The following is a 22,069-nucleotide window of genomic DNA, read 5'->3' on the forward strand; positions in this document are numbered from 1 at the left end:
CCGGATTGGAGGGTTGTGAGCAAGGTCGAGCCCTCAGCACCTGGGGAGGGCCTCGGGGAAGAGTGTGTTGAGGTGGCACCTGCAGAGGAAGACGTAGCAGTCCTGTGTGTAGAAGTGGCCGAACTCCTCCTCCGGCAGCCGTGCGAACTTCTTGCCCTCCAGCACGAAACCCTCCATGCCGTCCAGGTCTTCATTCCACTCCTCCATCAGCTGCTCTGCCTGCGGGTGGCAGAGCCCCGCCCACGGCAGGTCTGAGCAAGCTCTGTGCATTGGACCCGTCCCCGACCGCCCCCAGGCCCGCCCCACCTCCGCCAGCGACATGGGCGGCTGCCGCGGCAAGAAGAGCGCAGTGAGGTCAGCCTTCATCTGGTCTTTCTTCTCGGCGTCGCGTTTCACCTTCCCGGAGAGACCCGGGCTCTGCAGCACAGCCTCTGCGTTGCGCGTATAGTCCACCATCAACACGTCGTCCCAGTTCTTGAACTTGGCCTTGAACACCTGACAGGGAGGTCATCAACTTACTACGATCAAGGTTCGGGTTGGAGAAGTAGCCTGAGGCTTGAGAGGCGGGACCCCAGGGAGATCTAGGGCGGGGCTTGGGAGGTGGAGCCTCGGACACAGAGGTAGTAAGAGGGGCAGCTTGCAGAAGGGGAGGGGCCTGGGCAGGGTCAGCAAAGAAGAGGTGGGTTTGGGCCCAGCTCTGTAGAGAGGTAGTTGAACCACAGGGATCAGAGCACGTCAGGGTGCGAAGGATCCTGGGGAGGGGCCTCCGGAGCGGCAAGCGCACCTGAGCCTCGGTGCCCTCGAGGCTGCGGCTGACTGTGGCATGGCGTGGCCGGTGCAGCATCCCGCACAGCTCCTGACCCAGCTTGAGGGCGGCAGCGCGCACCAGGCGCGGGGACTTACGGCCGAGCCAGATGAACACGTCGGACCAACAGTCCAGGATGTACACGCAGCGCGTGTCCAGCAGACTCTGCAGCTGCAGACCAGGGGCCTGGAGGTCAAAGCCCAGCCAATGGGGAGTGATCCAGGCCCGCGCCCTCCTCCTGCGTCTCTTACCAGCCGCATTCGTGGCATCAGCTCCACCTTGGGACGCTGCTTATGTTCCACGGAGAGCTTATAGTTGATCTGTGGCAGCTCCAGGTAGCCCAAGCCCAAGCCCACCTGGCACGAAGGATGGGCATGGCAGGGAGGTGTTCTGGAGACAGGAACCTCACCCATAGCCCCCTGCTCTGGAACCAGCCCTGCTCTGCAGCATGGCTCACTGCCTGCTCCTGTTTCTCTCTCCCCATCCATCAAGGTCTTTTTAGGGATATCCTTTCAGAAGGGCTTTTAAATGGTACTTTCCCTGCCTGCCCTCTCCAGGCCCTTCATGCCATTCCCTTTTTTTTTTCTTTTTCTTTTTTTTTTTTTTTGAGACAGAGTTTTGCTCTGTTGCCAGGCTGGAGTGCAGTGGCGTGATCTCAGCTGACTGCAACCTTGCAACCTCCACCTCCTGGGTTCAAGCGATTCTCCTGCCTCAGCCTCCCGAGTAGCTAGGACTACAGATACATGCCACCATACCCAGCTAATTATTTTTAAAAATATATTTTTAGTAGAGATGGGGTTTCACCATGTTGGCCAAGATGGTCTTGATCTTTTGACCTCGTGATCTGCCTGCTTTCGTCTTCCAAAGTGGTGGGATTACAGGCGTGAGCCACCGCACCCAGCCTTCATGCTATTTCTAATTCTCTAACTTGTCCCATTCCTGTTCACAAGAATCTGGTGGCTTCCTGGCGCCTGGATAATTAAGCCAAGTTTCCAGACCGGGCACTGGGTGCTTCGGTCTCCCCTACAGCCCCACCATCCTGGAAACACTCCCTCATGCACTTCTCAAAACCAGCCTCTGGACCTTTGCTCAGACTGTTCCTTGTCCAGAAGGTGGCACCCTCTCCCCACCAACGTCGAGATGGAACCCACAGCCACCTGCAGTGGTGTGTAGCCCATTCCCCCAATCGGTAGCCCCAATCAGTAGCCCTGACTGGGGGAATGAGCTACACACCGTTGCAGGTGGCTGTGGGTCAGGCCAGCCCTGCACCCCAGCAGCAGGGCTCACCTTGTACAGCTTGGGCTGAGGTGGCCAGAAGTCATCAGGCACGTGCTTCTTGATCTCAGAGGGCTCCCCACCCAGTGCCTCCCAGAACTCCGGAACCTCCTGGCCCTGCACCAGCAGTGTGATCTCGGCCTTCCCTTTCCGCTCATTCTTGTTAATTTTCTCTGCAAAGAGCCTGAGAGCAGGACGCAGAGTCATCAGTGAGGCTCACACCCCTTTCCTTCACACAAAAGACCGCACAGTGTCCTCGTACCTGGCCTTGGTGGTGCTGCTCAGCGTGGCCTGGGCCCCCCGCCACACGTAGATGTCTAGCCCTCGGTCCAGCAGGAAAACAAACCTGGACAGGAAGGGGCAAGAAGGAGCTGTGATGGGGCAATGATCGCCCCACACTCCTGACCCCACCAAACAAATCCCCCATTATGGGGTTTTTGGGTGAGTCTCAGGGACCTCCCACCAAGGTCATGGGCAGGAGTTAAAGGGGCTGTTAGAGGGCCTCTTAGAAGAGGCCCACACCTACCCCCACTGGTGGGGAGGAGGCTGAGGGTAAAGCACCCCCACCTCACATCGTCGGGGCTCACCTTGGGTCCAGAGAGGCCCCCTTGAGGGGCACAGGCTCCAACTTGATGTTCTTTTTCCCATACACACGATACATCCTGGGCCCAAGGCAAGAGTGGCTCAGTGTGGGCACCAATGGCCTAACTTAGCCCCAATATCCTCCTCTCCACCCCTTTCCAGCCAACTCCAGCTCCATGCCCCCCACTGCCTACACGTCTCACCTGGTGATGTAGTGTGTGTCTTCCACAGTGTAGAAGCCACTGGCTGTTCCACCCTCAATGTAGGAGATGTCATTGTCAAACACCTGTGTGTGAGGGTGTGGTTCTTCATCACTGAGCTGCCCCTCCCCCACCAACCACCACCCGTCAGGTGTGGTACAGAGTTGCGTACAGGTGAATTGAGTGCTACAAATCTACGATGTTTTAAAAAAGCAGATCTGGCCAGGCACCGTGGCTCACACCTGTAATCTCAGCACTCTGGGAGGCCAAGGAGGAGCTCAGAGGGCTCCCCACCCAGTGCCTCCCAGAACTCCGGGAGCTCCTGGCCCTGCACCAGCAGTGTGATCTCGGCCTTCCCTTTCCGCTCATTCTTGTTAATTTTCTCTGCAAAGAGCCTGAGAGCAGGATGCAGAGTCATCAGTGAGGCTCACACCCCTTTCCTTCACACAGAAGACCCTACAGTGTCCTTGTACCTGGCCTTCGTGGTGCTGCTCAGATCACCTGAGGTCAGGAGTTTGAGACCAGCCTGACCAACATGGAGAAACCCCATCTCTACTAAAAATACAAAATTAGCCGGGCATGGTGGCACATGCCTGTAATACCAGCTACTCAGGAGTCTGAGGCAGGAGGTTGTGGTGAGCTGAGATTGTGCCATTGCATTCTAGCCTGGGCAACAAGAGCAAAACTCCACTAAAAAACACAAAAACAAAAAACAGATCTGGCTGGGCACTGGGCGGGGTGGCTCACACCTGTAATCCCAGCACTTTGTGAGGCCAAGGCGAGCAGATCACCTAAGGTCAGGAGTTTGAGACCAGCCTGGCCAACATGGCAAAAGTCCATCTCTACTAAAAAAAAATACAAAAATTAGCTAGGCGTGGTGGTGCATCCCTGTAATCCCAGCTACTCAGGAGGCTGAGGCAGGAGAATCGCTTGAACCCTGGAAGCGGAGGTTGCAGTGAGCAGAGATTGTGTTACTGCACTCCAGCCAGGGCGACAGAGTGAGAATCCATCTAACAAAACAAAACAAAAAAACAGATCTGTGCCTATAAACATACACACACTGGGGTGTTGGGATGTATGAAAATATGGATGTGTTCACCCACGCGTCTAAAGATACCCACAGCATGTTTAGATGCACGCATATCAGGGCACACAAGCAAGTGGGTTCATGGAAGAGTGGAAATCTGGGTCAGTATGGGTAAAAACTCAGGGTGGGGGTGTGTGTGTACATGAACTCCATGTGTGTGTACATGCAAACATATGTCTAGGTGTAACCAGCTGGTGGCTAACAGGGCTTAATAATTTATTCAAGACTGACTCTAGTCCTGCCCTTGGCCCCGCCTCCTTTTTACCCAGATGTGCCCCACCGCTAGTAACAGGTTTTGGCCCCGCCTCCTCACTGCTCTTGGAAACACCCCTTCCACGCTGCTCTCCGGCTCCCTCTGCTCTGAGCTCCCTTGTCATTTGGTCTAGCTCCGGTGCCCAGCCTGCACCCTTATCCTTGCCTGACTGAATTCTGCCCTGTGTTCCTGAACTCTTCTCCACTGACCCAGGCTTTGGCCACCCTAGACCTTACCGTGCCATCTGCCTTAGGTCTATAACACAGATCAGGATCTGGATCACAGCATTGCTGATCTAAAGGGGGCTGGCACCTGCAGGAACTCCTCGCTCTCGTCGCCCATCTCTTCCCGGACAGTGCGGCACTCGGCACCCAGGTAGTTGCGCAAGTTGACGGCGTGGATGGCAGAGCACGCTTTCTTGTCGAGTGTGGCCTCCCCACCAATCCAGTAGTAGATCTCCCAGTTGAGGGAGCCGCTGTCATCCAGAAAGGTCTGGGAGGCAATGCATCGGCCACGTCAGTCTTCACCCCGGCTTTCTGGTCATCCCAGAGAGGCCACTCTGAACAGCACGGGCTTCCCAGCCCCAGCGGTGTTGTACTACCCCACCGGCCTGGACCACCTCCACCGGCCTGCCCACCTCCCACCTGGCCTCCTTGAACAAAACTCTGGAGTTGGGGACTCAGCCATCTAGAGGAGGCCCCTAACAACATGGCCAGCGCTCACCTTGAGCACGATGTAGCAGTCGGCCTCGTAGAACTTGCCGTGGAAGGCTTCCTCCACCAGCACAGGCAAGAAATTCTCGATCTGCCAGATGGTCAAGCCGGGCAGCTGGCCCACATCCTCCGTGAAGAACTCGGAGTAGTCAAGGCGTGGCTTCTCCAGGCCTTGGTCCCAGCGCCGTACCTTCCCGCCGGGGGCCTGAGCATCTGTGCTCTCCTGGGGGCGGGGTCACAGAGCATGGCTTGACTCTGTGAAGCCACTCAGGCCGTCTTTACTTGCCCACAGGGCCTTTGCAAGGGCCTTTGCACAGCTAATCTCGCTGCCAGTGCCTCCCGGCCCTCTTGGCCAGGATCAAGGCCAGGGTCAGCCTTGAGTAAAAGCCAAGCCTCCCTGCCTTGTCCAGCCCTGGCCTGGCTCACCTCCTGCTTTTTGTTCTTCTCCTGGGCAACATCTGACATGCCCTTCAGCACCTGCTTGGCCTGGTCATCCTGGGCTGAGTCCTTGCGCCTCCGCAGCCGCATCTTGCGAGCCAGAGGGTCCTTGGGCCCACTCCCTGCTTAGGGGAGGGGCGAACAGCTGAGCCCTCACTGGGCCTGCCGCCCCCTTCGCCTGCAACCAACCAGGGGCAAACTCCATCCCCCAGGGTCCAGAGAGCCGTATCCCACCCAATTTACAGAGACATAATTTGAGGTCTGAGAGGAATCCCTGCTCCCAGGCGAGACCTTTCCTCACTCACCAGCTGCAGCCGCAGCCACTGTGGCAGGAGAGGCGCCTGCCAGCCGCAGCTGGTTCTGCAGCGAGAAGTCGATGTTGTACCATTCAGTGGCATGGTCCACGGGCTTGGGCGGCATGACCAGGTTGGGGTTCTCCCGCACGTCCAGAACCTGCCCCGCAGGATAAACAGAGCTGGCACTGAGCCTGCGCCCCACCTCCCAGACACATCAATCCAGTTTCTTGCGCTTGTCTGCAGCTGCCAGGGCTGAGACGCCAGGGGCCGGGTTCTTGTCCCACCCATCTCTGGGGCTGGTTGGGGGTTTAAATGAGACTGTGGAGTGTGCTCTGGATACAGGGAGGCAGCCCACCTTCTCCCCATGGGTGGCCTGGCACTGGCCGCCCCCCCAGGAGGCCTCTGCTGGGTCCCCCCTGCTCTAGGGCACATCCTTTCCTCATCTCTGCTGAGCCCTCCCAAACCCTCCATGCCGGCCCAGCATGCCTGACCTCGATCTCCGTCAGGAAATGGATGGCTTCTGGGAGGGTCACCAGGCGGTTCTTGTTAAGGACAAGTTTCCTCAGCTTTGGGCACCTGGAAGAGAGAGTGCCAGCCAGGGCCTCAGGGAAGTGACAGACAAGGGGAAGTGGTAAGAAAAACTCCAAGTCCCAGGGGAGGAAGGCAGGCAGGGTCAGAGGAACTGGTGGGGGTCTCTATCCTCTGCCTGAAGGACTTCTCAGAGCCAAGTGACCATGTTGCAGACCCTGTGACCCCCAGAATAGGGAAGCAACACTGCCTTCCAACCGTGTGTGGCCTTGTCCCTAACAGTGCCCTCCCAAGGGTGCTCTGAGGAACTGAACTTGGGAATGGCTGTCATGGGACTGTGGGCTTCATCCACAAAGGCAAATTAACTGGGCCAGGCACGGTGGCTCACGCCTGTAATCCCAGCACTTTGGGAGGCCGAGGCGGGCAGATCATTTGAGCACAGGAGTTCAAGACCAGCCTGGCCAACATGGTGAGACACCATCTCTACTAAAAATACAAAAATTAGCCAGGTGTGTTGGCATGCACCTGTAATCCCAGCTACTCAGGAGGCTGAGGCAGGAGAATCACTTGAACTGGGAGACGGAGGCTGGGCAATCGAGTGAGAGACTCCATCTCAAAAAAAAAAAAAGGTGAATGAACCCATCTCCATTTCATATGATGCACAAAGACCACAGGGTGGGCTCTGGCTGCAATCCTGGGGTTCTCTATGCTGGGAGTGGCCCTGCTAGCCCCAGCCCTGCCCGGCACCTGCAGAGACTTTCGGGGATCAGTTCCAAGTTGTTGTTGGCGGCCATGAACTCCTCCAGGTTGGTGAGCTTGCCAATGCCCGAGGGCAGCCCATCAAAGTCCAGCTTGTTGGAGTTCAGGTACAGCTTCTTCAGCTTGCCCAACTTGCAAATGGCTGACTGGAGGGGGAATGGGCAGGGGTGGGCAGTCAGGGCCAGGCTCACGGCCTCCCTCCCATCCCCCCACAGATGGCCTCAGACGCACGGGCAGTGAGGTAAGCTGATTTCGGGACAGGTTCAGAGTCTCCACATGCACCCACTGGTCTATGCACAGGGACAGCTCCGTGATCTGGTTGCTGCTGAGGTTGAGGCGGCACAGGCTGGGGAGGGTGTACAGGCACTCGGGCACCCGCGTCAGGTCATTGCAGGACAGGTCCACGTCTGGGGTGCAGAATGGGGTGCATCAGCCGGGGCCCATACAGCAGGTGCCAGGGCAGCCAGCCCTAGTGTGAACCCCAGCTCTGCCACCCCTGAGCTGCATGGCCTTAGGCAAGTGATGACCTCTGTGAGCCAAAGTTTCTCCATTTGGACAAACTCTCTCACGTGGGGATTGTGGGGTATCGAGGCATACATTCAGTGTTAAAGCGTTATCATAATGGCAGAAGTCACTGTAACATAATGACAGCCTTTTACCTCCAGGCAGTGGTCAAAGGACAAGGGTTCAAATCCCTTTATCTATAAGGAAGCAAGAGAGCCCACAGGGGGCCAGAGCTCAGGGGGGCTCCCGGGGCTGCCTGACCTGCGAGGTTGCTCAGGCCCTCCAGGCTGGTGGGGAGGTTGCTTTGGGTGCGCTGGGTGTTCCGCAGGTGCAGGGTCTGCAGGGCTGTCATCGCTGGGAGCTGCCTGCCAGGGTGACGTGAGTGGTCAGGGCCGGGGCCCACCCAGGGGGTGTCAAGGGTGGGGCTTGGCAGGGCAGGACCAAGAGCGCAGGGCCCAGAGGGTAGGTGTGCGGTCACATTTGCCTGAAGGGACAAGCCCAAGGGTGGCTGCAGGGCATGTAAGCGGGAAGACAGGACTTAGAGGTGAATGAGATACTTAGGGCTTTGGACACTGAGGGGTGCAGCCTGCACAGAGGGATGGCTGGGCCTAAAGGAGAAGGGCTGGGGCCCTGGGAAGTTAAGGGGCCAGGCCAGACTCCTCAGGGTGGCTTCTGCAGGAATGTCGCCCGAGGGGGTGCTCACCGGAGCTGTGCATGCAGCAGGGGGTTCCCATTGAGCACAAGCGTCTGCAGGTGCACCAGGCGGCGCATCTGCGGGGGCAGGCTCTCCAGGCGGTTCTCGCTGAGGTCCAGGTACAGCAGGTCGGTGAGGTTGATGAAGAGCTGGTTGGGGATGGTGTCGATGCTATGGGTGGGGAGCAGGAGCCACCTGAGTCAGCACCAGACACCCTCCAGGGCCCAGCCGCCCCCTGCCCTTGGCTGGCCTGGCACCTGTTGTGACTGAGGTTCAGCACCAGCATGTTCTTGGCGTTCTCCAGCTCCCGCGGGCACTCTGTCAGCTGGTTGTAGCTCAAGTCCTGGGTAGAAGGGGCAAGGCCCAGGTCAGGGAAGTCTCCACCCTGTCAGGCCTCTGCCAAATTTGGGGATCAGGCAGGGCACTGAGTTGGGTGTGGGGGTAGATGAGGGGGTTCCAGGGCCAAAGGGAAACAGCCAGGAACTTGGGAGGAAGAATGCCTGGGTTAGGGATCTGACTCCACAAGTGACCTCAGACAAGGTACTATCCACTCCTATCCACTCCAAGACTCAAGTTTCCCCATCTGCAAAATGGCATAACGACAGCCCCAGGAAGTTTTACAGTGAGTGGGGAATGAATGGTCCAGTTAGCATAGGGGCTAGGTGAGTGGGTAGCCACTGACCAAGACTGAGAGATCATCCAGCTTGAAGATGTCATCGGGGACTCCAGAATTCTTCAGACTATTGGCTCGGGCCACGATAGCCTGGGAATAAATCGTAAGAGTCTATGATTCCTGGCTTCCACTCCCAGCAAGGAACAAAGAGTCCAGAGAGGGACATATCCTCAGGAAGCTCACCAGAGGCCAGGCCTTGTACTCTCTCACCTCTGGCCTTTGATCAAATAGCCCCCTCTCCTGGAGGGCTCTTCCTATCCTCCCAGTTAGCTCCTATTCACATCCCAAAACCCAGCTCAACTGTGCCCCAGGGCCCAGCACAGGGCCAGAGAACGGTGCTGTGGCTGCCCGACACTTCTCCAGCCCGAATGCCTGCGCGGGGCCCTCTTACTGCTTCATGGGGCCACTACTGCCCCTCCCAACCACTGCACTTGCAGATGAGGCCCAGAAAGTAGAAGAGACTTGTCCAAGGTCATATTGCCAAGAAGTGGTAAAGCCCAGCTTTGAACTCAGAGTCCAAGTCAGAGGCTGTGCCCTAAACATCTCCAGGGCTCTGACTTCAGATGGCATGGCCCTTGTTGAGGCCTGCAGGATTTGGCCAAGGGCCTGATGTTCTGGGCTGTTCTGGGTAGAAGGTACACAGTGCTCCCAGCCAAACCCCACTCAACCCCAGCTTTACCACTGCCTGGCTCTGACCGGGGGCAAGTAATCTGCCTTGGTGGGCAAGTTTCTCTTCTGCAACATTAGTGGAGGGCCAGAGTACATGAAAAAATCTTAACAGAATAGTAGGAACGTGGCTCAGCCTATACTGGTTATTATTACTGTAGTTACTGTTCATAATTTCTTTTTTTTTTTTTTTTTTGAGACGGAGTTTCGCTCTTGTTACCCAGGCTGGAGTGCAATGGCGCGATCTCGCCTCACCGCAACCTCCGCCTCCTGGGTTCAGGCAATTCTCCTGCCTCAGCCTCCTGAGTAGCTGGGATTATAGGCATGCGCCACCATGCCCAGCTAATTTTTTGTATTTTTAGTAGAGACGGGGTTTCACCATGTTGACCAGGTTGGTCTCGATCTCTCGACCTTGTGATCCACCCGCCTTGGCCTCCCAAAGTGTTGGGATTACAGGCTTGAGCCACTGCGCCCGGCCTGGATTTCTTTTTTTTTCTTTATTTTTTTTGAGATGGAGTCTCGCTCTGTTGCCCAGGCTGGAGTGCAGTGGAACAATCTTGGCTCACTGCAACCTCCGCCTCCCAGGTTCAAGCGATTCTCCTGCCTCAGCCTCCTGAGTAGCTGGGATTACAGGCACGTACCACCATGCCAGGCTCATTTTTGTATTTTTAGTAGAGATGGGGTTTTATATTTTGGCCAGGCTGGTCTCAAATTACTGGCCTCAAGTGATCCACCTGCCTCAGTCTCCCAAAGTGCTGGAATTACAGGCGTGAGCCACCGAGCCCAGCCGTCAAGATTTTGGATTTCTTTACCTTATTCCCAGTAGAATTCTCTGATCCACATAGGTTACTTTATACAGGGCACTGCTGTAACCTCTAACAAGTGACACCTCTTGTAACACCTGCGCCTCTAAACCTGACATGGAGTGGGCAGAGATGCTGGCCCAGCTTGGTGTCTAGCCCAGGCTTCACATCCCTGGCCGGACACTGGCCCCCACCCCAAGCCCAGTGGCCTCCTGGCCAGCACTCACGCGCAGTGACGGCAGGCTGGACAGCTCCCCATGAAGCGTGGTCAGGTTGTTGTGGCTCACAGACAAGTGTTCCTGGGCCGGGATGGGAAGCACAGGCTCAGCAGGGTACGTGGGGTGTCCAGAGTCCCCGCCTACCTCCACAACTCTGCACCACCCAGGAAGGCCTCAGCCACACAGGCCCAATTTCCCCTGCAGCCTCCCTCCCTCACAGACCTGGTCTCTTTTTGCATACCTCCCTGGACAGGGTGCCCACTCCCTTTCTGCTGGCTTTGCTCATAGCTGTCAGTGTTCTTCCTCTCTCTGGAGAATTTGTCTGCCTTCTCCACAAACTCTGCCCATCTGGCTCATCCATAGGGACCCTCCCTGCCTGCCCAAAGCCCCTTACCAGCTTCTGCAGGGCAGCCAGCTCCTCGGGCAGGTAGCAGAGGCCAGTGCGGTTCAGCTTCAGCCATCGCAGGCTGGTCATGGCCTTGACATTCTCAGGGAAGTAGCCGCCCTGGGGGAAGGATGTGATGGTGAAGCTGGCCTGGGATACGGAGCCCCCGCTCACCACCTTCTATGGCTCCCACTGCCCACACGAGCCTCTGGGGAGTAACAGAACCAACTCCCACCAGCTGAGAGAACACAGGTCATTTCATCACTGTGCTTCAATTTCTTCACCCATAGAATGGGACTAATAAAAACCTCCCTTTCACTGTGACAAAAGTGTTGGCCTAAGATCTGTCTCTGCTACTGGACTCTGGGCCCCGGGAGGACCAGGACAAAACTGGCTTGTTTCAGGTGAGAACCCAGCACCTGGCTTTGTGGGCAGCTCAGCTCAAATTCCTCTACCCAGCATTCCACGCTCTGACTGGCTGCCTGGGGCGGACGCTCCCAGCTTCAAGCCTTTGTGAAGGCCCCACCTGTGCCCTCACCCTGCCATCAGCACACAGGCAATTCATGGTCAGGGTGAAACCCTTGTTTGGGGAGACCATGGCTCCCCAGCCCACATCACTGCACTCCCCCCATCCTGTTAACGCCCACTTCGGCATCTCCAGCCCTGTGGCACCAAGTCTGGGCAGCCTTCCGTGCCCGCGGCTGGTGTTCCTTTCCTCCCAGGGCCACATTCCCAGCTGGTGACTCAGACTCTCCCAGCTCAGTGAAGAGGAACGGAGACCCCAGGTAAGGGTGGTGGGGATGGGGACAGGGAAAAGCGGTGTGGCCAACTGTACTTAGGGTCAAAGGTGTGTACACAAGCAGGTAAACTCAGGAAAAACCTGCCTCCTTGGCCCCAGCCCCAGCCCAACAGCCCAGCCAGACCCTGCTGGTCACTCACCCTGAAGGTGAGGCTGACCCTCCAGCCAGCTCTCCCCTCCCCTCTTTCTCTGCTTCCCCTTCGGTTGGGCAATGCCCACTTCATTCGGAGCCCTGGAACCACCTCCCTCCCCACCCACTGGCTGCGGAGGGCTGGGCTGCCATCCCTTGTCTCTCTCAGTCAACTGCTCAGACAACTGCCACCCAGCACCTGGCACGCCGGCCTGTCACACTCTCCACACCAACAAATCTCCTAACACCCCTTGCGTCCAAGGAGGCGACTCTGAAGCCCCTTCGCCGGCTGAGAAGGCCCGGGCTCTGCGAGGGGAAGTGATCTGAGAGGCCCAGGATCACACAGGATGGCGGGTGGCGGTGGCGGGGAGAGGGCAGTGATGAGTCGGTTCCACACTCGCCCCTGGGCAGCCAGGCCGCCATCCCTGAGTCAGGGCCTGGCTTGGGCGTGTGACCTCAGCAGGGCGGGGAGCCTCGCCGACCCCTAGGCCACCGTCCAGCCCAGGCGGAGAACGCGGACGCGGGGTTGGGGCTCCCGGCCAGGTCCCCGGCGAGACTCCGAGCCCAAGCGTCCGTCCTGGGCCTGACGGGCCTCAGGCTCCCGGTACAGGCACCGGGAAGAGTCCTCGGAGGTCCATTAGCGACCAGGGGAGAGACCCACCCCGCCCCGGCCGCGGGCCCGGGGACGCGCAGGGCCCGAAGCCGGGCGGGACAGGAAGCGAGGGCCAGGCTGGCGGGGCGGAAGAGAAGGCCGGCAGGGAGGCCCGGCCCGCGCCCGGCCCGGCTTACCTTGAAGTCGTTGCCGCTGAGGTCCACACCGCGCACGAAAGGCAGCACCCCGGTGGCCTCCATGGCGCCGCTCTCGCTGCCTGGCCGGGCCGGGCTAGGGGGACGCCCGAGCGAGGAGCGAGGGGAGCCGCGGGCTGGGCCAGCGCCGGCCCCGCCCCTTTAACTCGCCCGCGCCCGCCGCAATCCGCCGGGAAGTGTAGGCTTTAGGCCTCTTAGGGCCTCCGTTTCTCCGTCTTTTCGGGCACTGCAGAGCCATCAAGGAGTCCCGGCGCCCCCTGTGCTGGAGCTGGAGGCTTCCGCAGTCTCCAGGCTTAAATTCCCAGAGTCCCAGGGCAGGGGCCTTCACGGCCGCTGGTCCAGGCATGGTCCCCTGCGCTGCTGTAGCAGACGAAGCTGGCCCTGACCTCAGAGAGATTCTTAACCCCTGCCCTGGGCGCAGAGACGCAGGAAGTGCCTGCACTTGGCTGACCGGTGGTAGTGAGACGCCTGGGTCCTCGGGTCCTAGCTCTCCTGCTCTGGACGTAGTTTCCTCATGTGTTGTTTTTATTTTGTTGACACAAGGTCTTGCCCTGCCGCCCAGGCTGGAGTGCAGTGGCGTGGTCATAGCTCACTACAGCCTCGAACTCCTGGGCTCAGCCTCTCGACTAGCTAGGAGAACACCACCACACCTGGCTAAATTTATTTTTATTTTTGGTAGAGATGGGGGTCTCATATTGCCCAGGCTGGTCTTGAACGCCTGGCCTCAAGTGATCCTCCGGTCCCAGCCTCTCAGACTGCTGGGATGACAGGCGTGAGCCACTGTGGCCGACCCAGTTTTCTCATTTGTAAAATGCTTCCTAAGTTTGTCGCCGTAAGCAAATGAACAAAGAATGCAAGTGTAGTTTGCAGCATACAGCAGGCGCTCAGTGAGTGACAGGTTGTTACTCCGTTTTGTTTTGTTTTATTTTGTGTGCCAGGTTATTATTCCCACTTAGTGTCAGCACCCTTATGCTCGTGTCCTCCAAAGGGAGGCTCTAGAAGAGAAGCATCCGTCTTGGTCCCTGCTGTTCACAGGGGCTCGCCCTGGCCGACACATAGCAGGCCCCCAAAACATGAGCCACAGCTGTTATACGACTAGCCACCCTTCGCAGGTGTGGAGAGGGTCTGGTCTCCCCATTTTACAGGAGAAAAACTGAGGCCCATGTGGAGAATGGCCCACACAAGGTCGCACGGAGCAGGTGGCAGGAGTAGGCGCTTTCGCCACACTGTGTGACCCGCGGGCCCACAGATTAAGAACGAAGCCACCAAGACACTCTCGCAGAGGTGATCTAAAAAGTTGGATGTGCCAGGCCTCTGGCCATGTGCAGCCTCTCTACTCAGCCCCCGGAAGTAACGGGGGCCCAGACAGCTTCCTCCACACCCGACGCTCACATTACAACGCACAGGCGTCCGAGAAGGCCGCCTGTCACAGCACCCTGCTGCGGGCTCGGAATGCAGCCCTGCACCTTTAAATCCAGACTGCGTCAGGGAGTCCCGCCCCGAGGGAGCGCGTCAGTCGGCTGGGAGGCGGGGCCTACCCTTCATTGGCTGAGCCGCACAGTATTTTGGAACCCGTGTGCTGGATTCCAGCGCTCCGATTGGAGATAGGGTCTGCTTGTCTGCGTCCTGCGGCTTCCGCGGCCGCCCCCGGGGCCCTGGACGTTGGGTTCCAGGGTCCTTCTCGTTCCATTCCCAGGAGGGTCCGAGCTCAGGGGCTGTTGTCCTGCTGCCTCCTCCGGTCGTTGTGAGAACGCTGCGACGCAGGTACGGCTGGAGGGCGGCGGGGCGGCCCCCAGAGTCAACGGGCCCGGGGCTTGGTGCGCTTCGGAACACAAGTCGGGGGCGTGGCCTGCGGTCGCGGCTGGGGAAGGCGGGGAGGGTTTGAGGACCAAGGCCCACGTTCGAATCCCAGCCCGGCCCCCTTCACCTCTCGGTCTCTTGGTTTCCCTGCGAACAGGGCGTCACCCACTCACCTAGGACTGCTGCGCGGCCTGCTCAGCCCAGGCCCAGTGCAGGCGGGTTTGGCGGAGGAGGAGGAAGGCCAGAGGGCCTCCAGGGCCCCGGTGCGCAAACTCGGGTTATTTTCAGCCACCGGTGCCCTCTCCCGCTTCTAGGAGCTGGAAGGCTGTGGGCTGAGGCCTGCGCGACCCCGCCAGTGGTGGGTCTGAGTCCCAATTTAGACATGTTGGGAATATTTAAAGCGCTTTACAGTTTGCAAAGTAGATTCCTGGTCTCTCTGGGGTCGGGTGGCAGTATTGATCCCCGTGTCACGGATGAGGAGGCTGAAACCGGCCCTGGGGCCGTAGCGGGTCACCCAGTTGGCCTGGGATTGCCCCAGAGACCGTTTTATTTTTAGTCTGGGGCGAATGGGCGGGTGTCTGGGGCTGAGTCACACAGCACTTAAGGCTTCAGCTACTGCAGGCATCTGGTCACCTGGCAACTGAGCTCCTGGCACCCACACTCTGGCAGGGCAGGTAGAAGTCCTTGGTACCCGGGCAGGCTGTGACCTCATGGTCATTTGCTCAGGCCTCTCTGGGAGAGTTCTGCCTGGCGTCTAAATCATGTCCTAAGGTCACAGCCCCACTCAGCTCTCAGGACCTGAGGGCAGTGTCCCGCTCGCAGAACGTGAGGCTGGGGGTTGGACTGGGCCGCAGGAGATCTTTGCCTCCACCTCCCAAGTGCAGGGCCCCACCCAGCCACACACTGCTGCCTGTGCTGTCTTACAGGTGAGCAGACAGGCTGGTACCCAGGCCCTAATCTTACCTTCTCTGTTGCTTGGCCTCCTAGCAGCTGAGAAGCATCACCCACCACCACCAAGACTGAGAGGCCCAAAGAGCCCACTGTACAGAGGTCCTGGGCAGCCCTTTTTCTAAGTCTTGATCTTTTAGGTCACCTTGCTTGCTGCCCTTCCGGAGGGGCCTCAGCCCTGACTTGCACGTCTTCATTGGCCTGCCTGGGCAGCTTGGGCCATCTCACTCTGCCTGTGCTCTGACTTGGTAGCTCTGCCTCTTGGGGCTACCCCATCAAGATTTGGAGGGTAACTGGTCCCAGAGGTCCCCCAAACTGGTGGGGGCCCCAAATTGTTGGTCTTCTCTGGACTTTGGGGTCTTCTCAAGAGGTATCATAGAGGGCTGCTGTGTCCTCTGGTTAGGAACCTTCAGATGAGGCTGCTTATGAGGACCTGGCCACCTGGCACAGGGAGGATCCGTCAGACTCTGGGGGTGGATGAGAGTCTGGAGGCCTTGTAGTTGTGGGTTGGTAGGCCTTACCACTCACTGTGCAATCTGGCAGCCTGGAGCTCTGTAAAATACAGGTGGTGATGATAAGACCTACCTTGAGGGTCTCTGGTGATGTCAGAGGTCCTGGAGGATAGGCCTCTTCCTCGGCACAAGCCTCAGGGCTGTTATGAGCTGCTTTCGAGGGGGTGGGTTGTTTGCAGCTTTGAGAGAAAGGGCTTGGCAGCTCCCTCATCTCGTGAGAGACAGGGACTTGGGGCCCCAAAACCCATGTTCATATCCCCGCCCTGCCCTTTCTCAGGTAATTTTTTTTTTTTCTTTGAGACGGAGTTTCACGCTTGTTGCCCAGGCTGGAGTGCAATGGCGCGATCTCGGCTCACCGCAACCTCCGCCTCCTGGGTTCAGGCAATTCTCCTGCCTCAGCCTCCTGAGTAGCTGGGATTACAGGCACACGTCACCATGCCCAGCTAATTTTTAGTATTTTTAGTAGAGACGGGGTTTCACCATGTTGACCAGGATGGTCTCGATCTCTTGACCTCGTGATCCACCCGCCTCGGCCTCCCAAAGTGCTGGGATTACAGGCTTGAGCCACTGCGCCCGGCATTCTCAGGTAATTTACATGGTTCCCAGGACCTTGGTGTCCTCCCCTGTGGATGGGTCCCTTTCTCATGAGAAATTCTCAGAAAGCCCCCCTTATGGGCTCAGCTCTGTTACCCAGCATAAGGACAGCCAGAGCACCTGTCCACAGCAGCCCCTCTACCAGCCTGGCCACCTGCACCCTGAGCTGTCCCTTCACCCCTGGCTCTCTTACAGGCAGACAATGGCAGAGTTCTCCCAGAAACGGGGGAAGCGGCGTGGTGATGAGGGGCTGGGCAGCGTGGTGGACTTCCTCCTGGCCAATGCCCGTCTGGTGCTGGGCGTGGGCGGGGCTGCCGTGCTGGGCATCGCCACCCTGGCTGTGAAGCGGGTAAGGCCAGGCTGGTCAGGTCATGCCTGAAGCTCCTAGAGGAGGACAGGGTTGGGCCTTGCAGAGGGCCCTGGGGAGGGTTGGGGACTGCCCAAGGCCTTCATGGGAGCCCGGGGCACCTGCTTCTCTACCCCAGCATCCTGGTCTGTTTTGTCCCTGGGCTTTGCTCTGGCTGCCCAGACTTCGTCTACTCTGTATGACTCTTGCCTGCAGTTCATTGACAGGGCCACTAGCCCGCGGGACGAGGATGACACCAAGGGAGACAGCTGGAAGGAACTGAGCCTGCTCAAGTCAACGCCACACCTGCAGCCCCGGCCTCCACCGGCTGCCCTCAGCCAGCCGGTGTTGCCCTTGATCCCCTCTCCTTCTGCCCCAGGTAAGTGGCACTCCTTCCCCTCTCACGTTGGTGGGTACCCTTTTGTTGTCACGTTTGAGAGACAAAGCCCAGGCTCTGCCCTGACTGTATGACCCTGCGCAAGTCCCTGCTTCTCTCTGGGTTGCGGGCTCCTCAGACGTTTGATGGGGTGGTGTTTCTTTGCCCTGCTCCTGCAGCAAGGTGGCAGTGTTGTGATGGTGGAGAGCTTTAGAGGGGGAAACTGAGGCCCAGAGGGGCATGACCTGCCTACTTCCTCTGCATGAAACTGTTTTAGCCATAGGGCCAGGGTGTTGGACTCTGGGGCAAGGAGAACTCGTCATCAAGCGCTCACTATATGTGAGGACCTGGACTGAGTGCCTTCCCAGGTGAGGACAGCGAGGCCCCGGGACATCACACAGCTAGTCGTTCGGTAGCGTTTTCTTAACTAATCACAGGCTGTTCCAGTGTGTTCCCCGCCCCTTCACTCTGCAGAGGAGCCTGCAGAAACTGATCTTCAGGTGACACCAGAGCTCAGCTCCCCAGCACCGCTGTGTCTGACGCTGCAGGAGAGGCTGCTGGCCTTTGAGCGGGACCGTGTGACCATCCCAGCAGCCCAGGTGGCTTTGGCCAAACAGCTGGCTGGCGACATTGCCCTGGAACTGCAGGCCTACTTTCGGAGCAAGTTTCCAGAACTGCCCTTTGGGGTGCTTGTGCCTGGGGGGCCACTCTACGATGGACTGCAGGCAGGGGCCGCTGACCATGTGCGTCTCCTGGTGCCACTGGTGCTGGAGCCGAGCCTATGGAGCTTGGTGCCTGGCGTGGACACTGTGGCGAGGGATCCTCGCTGCTGGGCTGTGCGCAGGACTCAGCTGGAGTTCTGCCCCAGAGGGAGCAGCCCCTGGGACCGCTTCCTGGTGGGGGGCTACCTCTCCTCCCGCGTCCTGCTGGAGCTGCTGCACAAGGCGCTGGCTGCCTCCGTCAACTGGCCAGCCATCGGCAGCCTGCTTGGGTGCCTGATCCTGCCCAACGTGGCCTCAGAGGAGCTGCTGCTGGAGGTGCGGCACGAGCGCCTGGAGCTCACTGTGGCTGTGCTTGTGGCAGTCCCTGGGGCCGAGGCTGATAATCACCTCCTCCTAGCCTGGCCCCTGGAGGGGCTGGCGGGGAACCTCTGGCTCCAGGACCTGTATCCAGTGGAGGCTGCCAGGCTGCGAGCCCTGGATGACAGTGATGCTGGGACCCGCCGGCGGCTGCTGCTGCTTCTGTGTGCTGTCTGCCGTGGCTGCCCAGCCCTAGGGCAGCTGGGCCGGGCCCACCTGACCCAGGTGGTCCTGCGTCTGGGGGAGGACAACGTGGACTGGACGGAGGAGGCCTTGGGCGAGCGCTTCCTGCAGGCCCTGGAGCTGCTCATCGGCAGCCTGGAGCAGGCCAGCCTGCCCTGCCACTTCAACCCCAGCGTGAACCTCTTGAGCAGCTTGCGGGAGGAAGAGATTGACGACCTTGGCTATGCACTGTACAGTGGCCTACAGGAGCCTGAGGGGCTGCTCTAGGTGGGTGGGAACAGGTGACTGGCATGTTTTCTGATGTTGGGGAGCTGCACTCACCTCCCTTGCAGGGATTTGAAGAGTGTTTTTTTTCTAGCTTTCAGCCAGAACAAGAGGGTAACTTACTTAAACCCAGGGCACTGGTATGTGCTTGGGCTATGGTGACTGTAAACCTTGAGCCCAGAGAGCTTGGGTCACTGTCACCTGAGTGTGGCTGGGCTGCCTCAGGCAGCTTGGAGTGCCAGCCATTCACGGAAGCACCTTTCAGCCCTGGGGGCCAACCGCAGGACCTTGGCTCTATCCATCACCAGCAATGAATCCACTGATAAAATGTGGTTTCTGCCATCCTGGGCGGGGATGAAGGCCAGCTTCCCATTTCTGCTGAGAGGTGGTAACTTCACGCCTTCTCCGGCCCCGGCTCCAGGTGTTTTGAGGCGTCCAGTGCCCAGTGGTAGGTATGGTATGTTCTGTCCCCCAGGGCTGGAGTCACCTGGTGCCCCTAAAGGACAATTTTTTGGCTGTTAAAGGATGGCGTTTTCCTGCTGTCTTCTGTGTGTGTAGTTTTCTTGCTGCGTTCTCGAGCCCTGGAGCAGGAGCTCAGGGTCACTTGCCACCCACCTGATAACTGAGGGCAAGGGCCCTTTTCCCTCCGACCAGGTGAGTGTTTTCTTCAGGCAGCCGAGGGCCCTGGGGGAGCCCCCTCCTTCCTGGGGGAGCTGAGGCTCTGAGCTGCGCTCCCTACCCCACAGCTGGGGCATCCCACTGGAGCTGTTCCAGGCCCCACTGGAGAGCAGGGGACCTGCCTCTCCGCCAGAGAGGTCCGGCCCACAGAGCCGGCCTCCCCAACGTGCCAAAATGAACTGCTCTCAGCTGATGTCTGTATTCTGACTTTGAAGCCTGTTAGAGGGAGCAGAGGATGCTAGAGGAGAGAGATTCCACCTCCCCTCCCAAGTGACCCTCCTCCTGCCTCTGGTATCTTTCCTGCTGACACGAAGCTCTGCTTCGAATATGTGAACAAGAATAAAAGGAAAACATTCTGATGTATGTGTAATTCAGGCTGGATAAGGGGGGGGGGGGGTCTTGGCGTTTTCATACTCAGCTGTTTGGGGTTTTCTCTAAGTCCTGTGGCTTGTCCTGGCACCTTGGCAAGAGCACTTGAGGTCAATTGGTAGTGGTAGAGTTTACTTTAAAAAGTAGCATCTTAGGCCAGGCATGGTGGCTTATGCCTGTAATCCCAGCACTTTGAGATGCCAAGGTGGGTGGATCACCTGAGGTGAGGAGTTTGAGACCAGCCTGACCAACATGGTGAAACCATGTCTCTACTAAAAATACAAAAATTAGCTGGGTGTGGTGGTGTGTGCACCTGTAATCCCAGCTACTTAGGAGGCTGAGGCAGGAGAATTGTTTGAACCCAGGAGTTGGAGGTTGCAGTGAGCCGAGATCGTGCCACTGCACTCCAGCCTGGGTGACAGATGGAGACTCTGTCTCAAAAAAAAAAAAAAAGTAGCATCTTAGTCTGTCTGGGCTGTGATAACAAAATGTCATAGACAGGATGGCACTATAAACATCAGAAATTTATGTCTGACTATTTTTGAGGCTGGAAATCCAAGAGTAAGACATAGATCCCATGTCTGGTGAGGGACCACATCCTGGTTCATAGGTGTCCCCATCTAGCTGTCCTCAGGTGGAGGAAGCGGGGACATTCTCTCCTAGGGTCTCTTGTAAAGGCACTGAACCTACCCATGGTGGGGGTCCACACTCATGATCCAATCACTTCCCAGAGGCCCCCATCTCCTGTTAGCAGTGCCTTGAGGGTTAGGATTTTAGCATACAAGTTTTAGGGGGACACAAACTTTTTTTTCTTTTTTTTTTGAGATGGAGTTTCACTCTGTTACCCAGGCTGGAGGTTTGATCTCGGCTCACTGCAACCTCCGCCTCCCAGGTTCAAGCGATTCTCCTGTCTCAGCTTCCAAGTAGCTGGGATTACAGGTGTCCGCCACCATGACTGGCTAATTTTTGTATTTTCAGTAGAGACATGGTTTCACTACGTTGGCCAGGCTGGTCTCAAACTCCTGACCTCATGATCCACCCACCTCAGCCTCCTAAAGTGCTGGGATTACAGGTGTGAGCCACTGCGCCCAGCTGGGGAACACAAACTTTCTGTCCATGACAAGTAGGGTACGTGGAAGGAAAATTTGAAAAGCTTGTTGCTTTAGTAATAGGAACCAGCCAGTTTGGGCTGTTTCTTCCCGAAAAGCTGAACCGCCAAATGCTGCACCCTATTTTCTGGAGTTGGTGGGCCGTTCATGGCCCTTCAGCCATGCCCATCATTTTTTAGAAACCTGTGTTCTCTACTTCCCTTGCTCCTCTCTGTGGCTCCACAAGTGGGGAGGAAACTTGCCCCGCCTTGTGCAGGTGAGAGGCCAGGGCATTTTAACTCCCACAACCCTCAAGAACCAAAGCCAAGGCTCACTTCCTATCACCAGATGACAGATGTGGCCCCGGGGAGGGCTCTGTGTCATGGTGCAGGGCTGCTTCCAGCCAAGCTGTGCCACTTGCATTCTGCTGGTCGTTCCCCCACTTGTGTCCTGAGAGGACTACCCCTTCCGGCTGTGACTACAGGACCCAAGGGAAGCAGGAGCATGCAGAGCAAGTGGGATGGTGGTGTAGGCCTCTGGGTGTTGGGTGCAGGGCAAGGGGCAGGTATGAGGGCTCCTTGCAGAGGATATATATATATTTTTTTGAGACGGAGTTTCACTCGTTACCCAGGCTGGAGTGCAATGGTGCAATCTTGGCTCACCGCAACCTCCGCCTCCTGGGTTCAGGCAATTCTCCTGCCTCAATCCTGAGTAGCTGGGATTACAGGCACGCGCCACCATGCCCAGCTAATTTTTTGTATTTTTAGTAGAGATGGGGTTTCACCATGTTGACCAGGATGGTCTCGATCTCTCGACCTCGTGATCCACCCACCTCGGCCTCCCAAAATGCTGGGATTACAGGCTTGAGCCACTGCGCCCAGCACAGAGGATATTATAAGGGTCCAAGGTGGGAGACACATGGCTGAGGTCCACTCCAATCACTTGATCCTGGAGAACTTTGAGCAGTTTCCCTGGTGGTGGAGGGAGAGCACAAGACCAGCCTGGGGCAGAGCCTGTGCCTCAGTCCTCTCGTCTCTTACATCTCTTAACTGGGTGGGGATCATGCAATACCAACTGCCAGGTGCTTGTGAGGATTAATGGGTGGGCAGTGCTAACAGTGCCTAGGAACAAGGACTGATGGGCCTAGCTGTGCCCCACCCTCCAGCTACATTCCAAGCCCCAGCATGGCAAGGCGTTCCCAGCTGCCAGGCCAGTCC

General features: G+C 57.9%; 2 protein-coding genes across 4 annotated transcripts in view; one reads left to right on the top strand and one right to left on the bottom strand.

The window, feature by feature from the left end:
• The window catches only part of FLII (FLII actin remodeling protein), a 14,745-nt gene extending 1,990 nt beyond the window's left edge, over positions 1-12,755 (bottom strand). Inside the window, exons 1-22 of one of the 2 annotated variants that reach the window (XM_039475780.2) lie at positions 12,598-12,755; positions 10,889-10,999; positions 10,504-10,575; positions 8,817-8,897; positions 8,392-8,477; positions 8,144-8,305; positions 7,702-7,805; positions 7,168-7,343; positions 6,925-7,082; positions 6,141-6,225; positions 5,659-5,806; positions 5,342-5,475; positions 4,926-5,138; positions 4,515-4,694; positions 2,866-2,948; positions 2,668-2,742; positions 2,343-2,426; positions 2,093-2,264; positions 1,057-1,161; positions 785-976; positions 307-495; positions 80-219 (exon numbers count right to left, since the gene is read on the bottom strand). In XM_039475780.2, the coding sequence (XP_039331714.1) occupies positions 80-219; positions 307-495; positions 785-976; positions 1,057-1,161; positions 2,093-2,264; positions 2,343-2,426; positions 2,668-2,742; positions 2,866-2,948; positions 4,515-4,694; positions 4,926-5,138; positions 5,342-5,475; positions 5,659-5,806; positions 6,141-6,225; positions 6,925-7,082; positions 7,168-7,343; positions 7,702-7,805; positions 8,144-8,305; positions 8,392-8,477; positions 8,817-8,897; positions 10,504-10,575; positions 10,889-10,999; positions 12,598-12,660 (2,813 nt within the window). In that variant the 5' untranslated portion in view covers positions 12,661-12,755. Of the gene's footprint in view, positions 1-79; positions 220-306; positions 496-784; positions 977-1,056; positions 1,162-2,092; positions 2,265-2,342; positions 2,427-2,667; positions 2,743-2,865; positions 2,949-4,514; positions 4,695-4,925; positions 5,139-5,341; positions 5,479-5,658; positions 5,807-6,140; positions 6,226-6,924; positions 7,083-7,167; positions 7,344-7,701; positions 7,806-8,143; positions 8,306-8,391; positions 8,478-8,816; positions 8,898-10,503; positions 10,576-10,888; positions 11,000-12,597 lie in introns of both variants that reach the window. The other variant, XM_039475779.2, reaches the window with a different exon arrangement.
• A 1,450-nt stretch (positions 12,756-14,205) lies between these two features.
• Positions 14,206-19,754, top strand: MIEF2 (mitochondrial elongation factor 2). Of its 2 annotated transcripts, none has more exons than XM_003929274.4 (4): positions 14,206-14,379; positions 16,665-16,818; positions 17,032-17,194; positions 17,666-19,754. In XM_003929274.4, exons 2-4 carry the CDS (start codon positions 16,672-16,674, stop codon positions 18,718-18,720), a joined length of 1,365 nt encoding a protein of 454 aa, XP_003929323.2. In that variant the 5' UTR covers positions 14,206-14,379; positions 16,665-16,671; the 3' UTR covers positions 18,721-19,754. The 2 variants fall into 2 exon arrangements, with proteins under 2 accessions (XP_003929323.2, XP_010338198.2); XM_010339896.3 differs by having other exon boundaries at positions 14,207-16,461.
• Positions 19,755-22,069: the final 2,315 nt, after the last annotated feature.

Source organism: Saimiri boliviensis, chromosome 17, assembly GCF_048565385.1.
Source record: "Saimiri boliviensis isolate mSaiBol1 chromosome 17, mSaiBol1.pri, whole genome shotgun sequence".
In the NCBI taxonomy this organism is placed as follows: Eukaryota; Metazoa; Chordata; class Mammalia; order Primates; family Cebidae; genus Saimiri; species Saimiri boliviensis.

Coding starts and splice junctions, on each gene's coding strand:
- MIEF2 (XM_003929274.4), top strand. CDS start 16,672: ATGGCAGAGTTCTCCCAGAAACGGGGGAAGCGGCGTGGTGATGAGGGG. Junction 16,819..17,031: donor CCACCCTGGCTGTGAAGCGG/GTAAGGCCAGGC, acceptor TCTTGCCTGCAG/TTCATTGACAGGGCCACTAG. Junction 17,195..17,665: donor CCCCTCTCCTTCTGCCCCAG/GTAAGTGGCACT, acceptor TTCACTCTGCAG/AGGAGCCTGCAGAAACTGAT.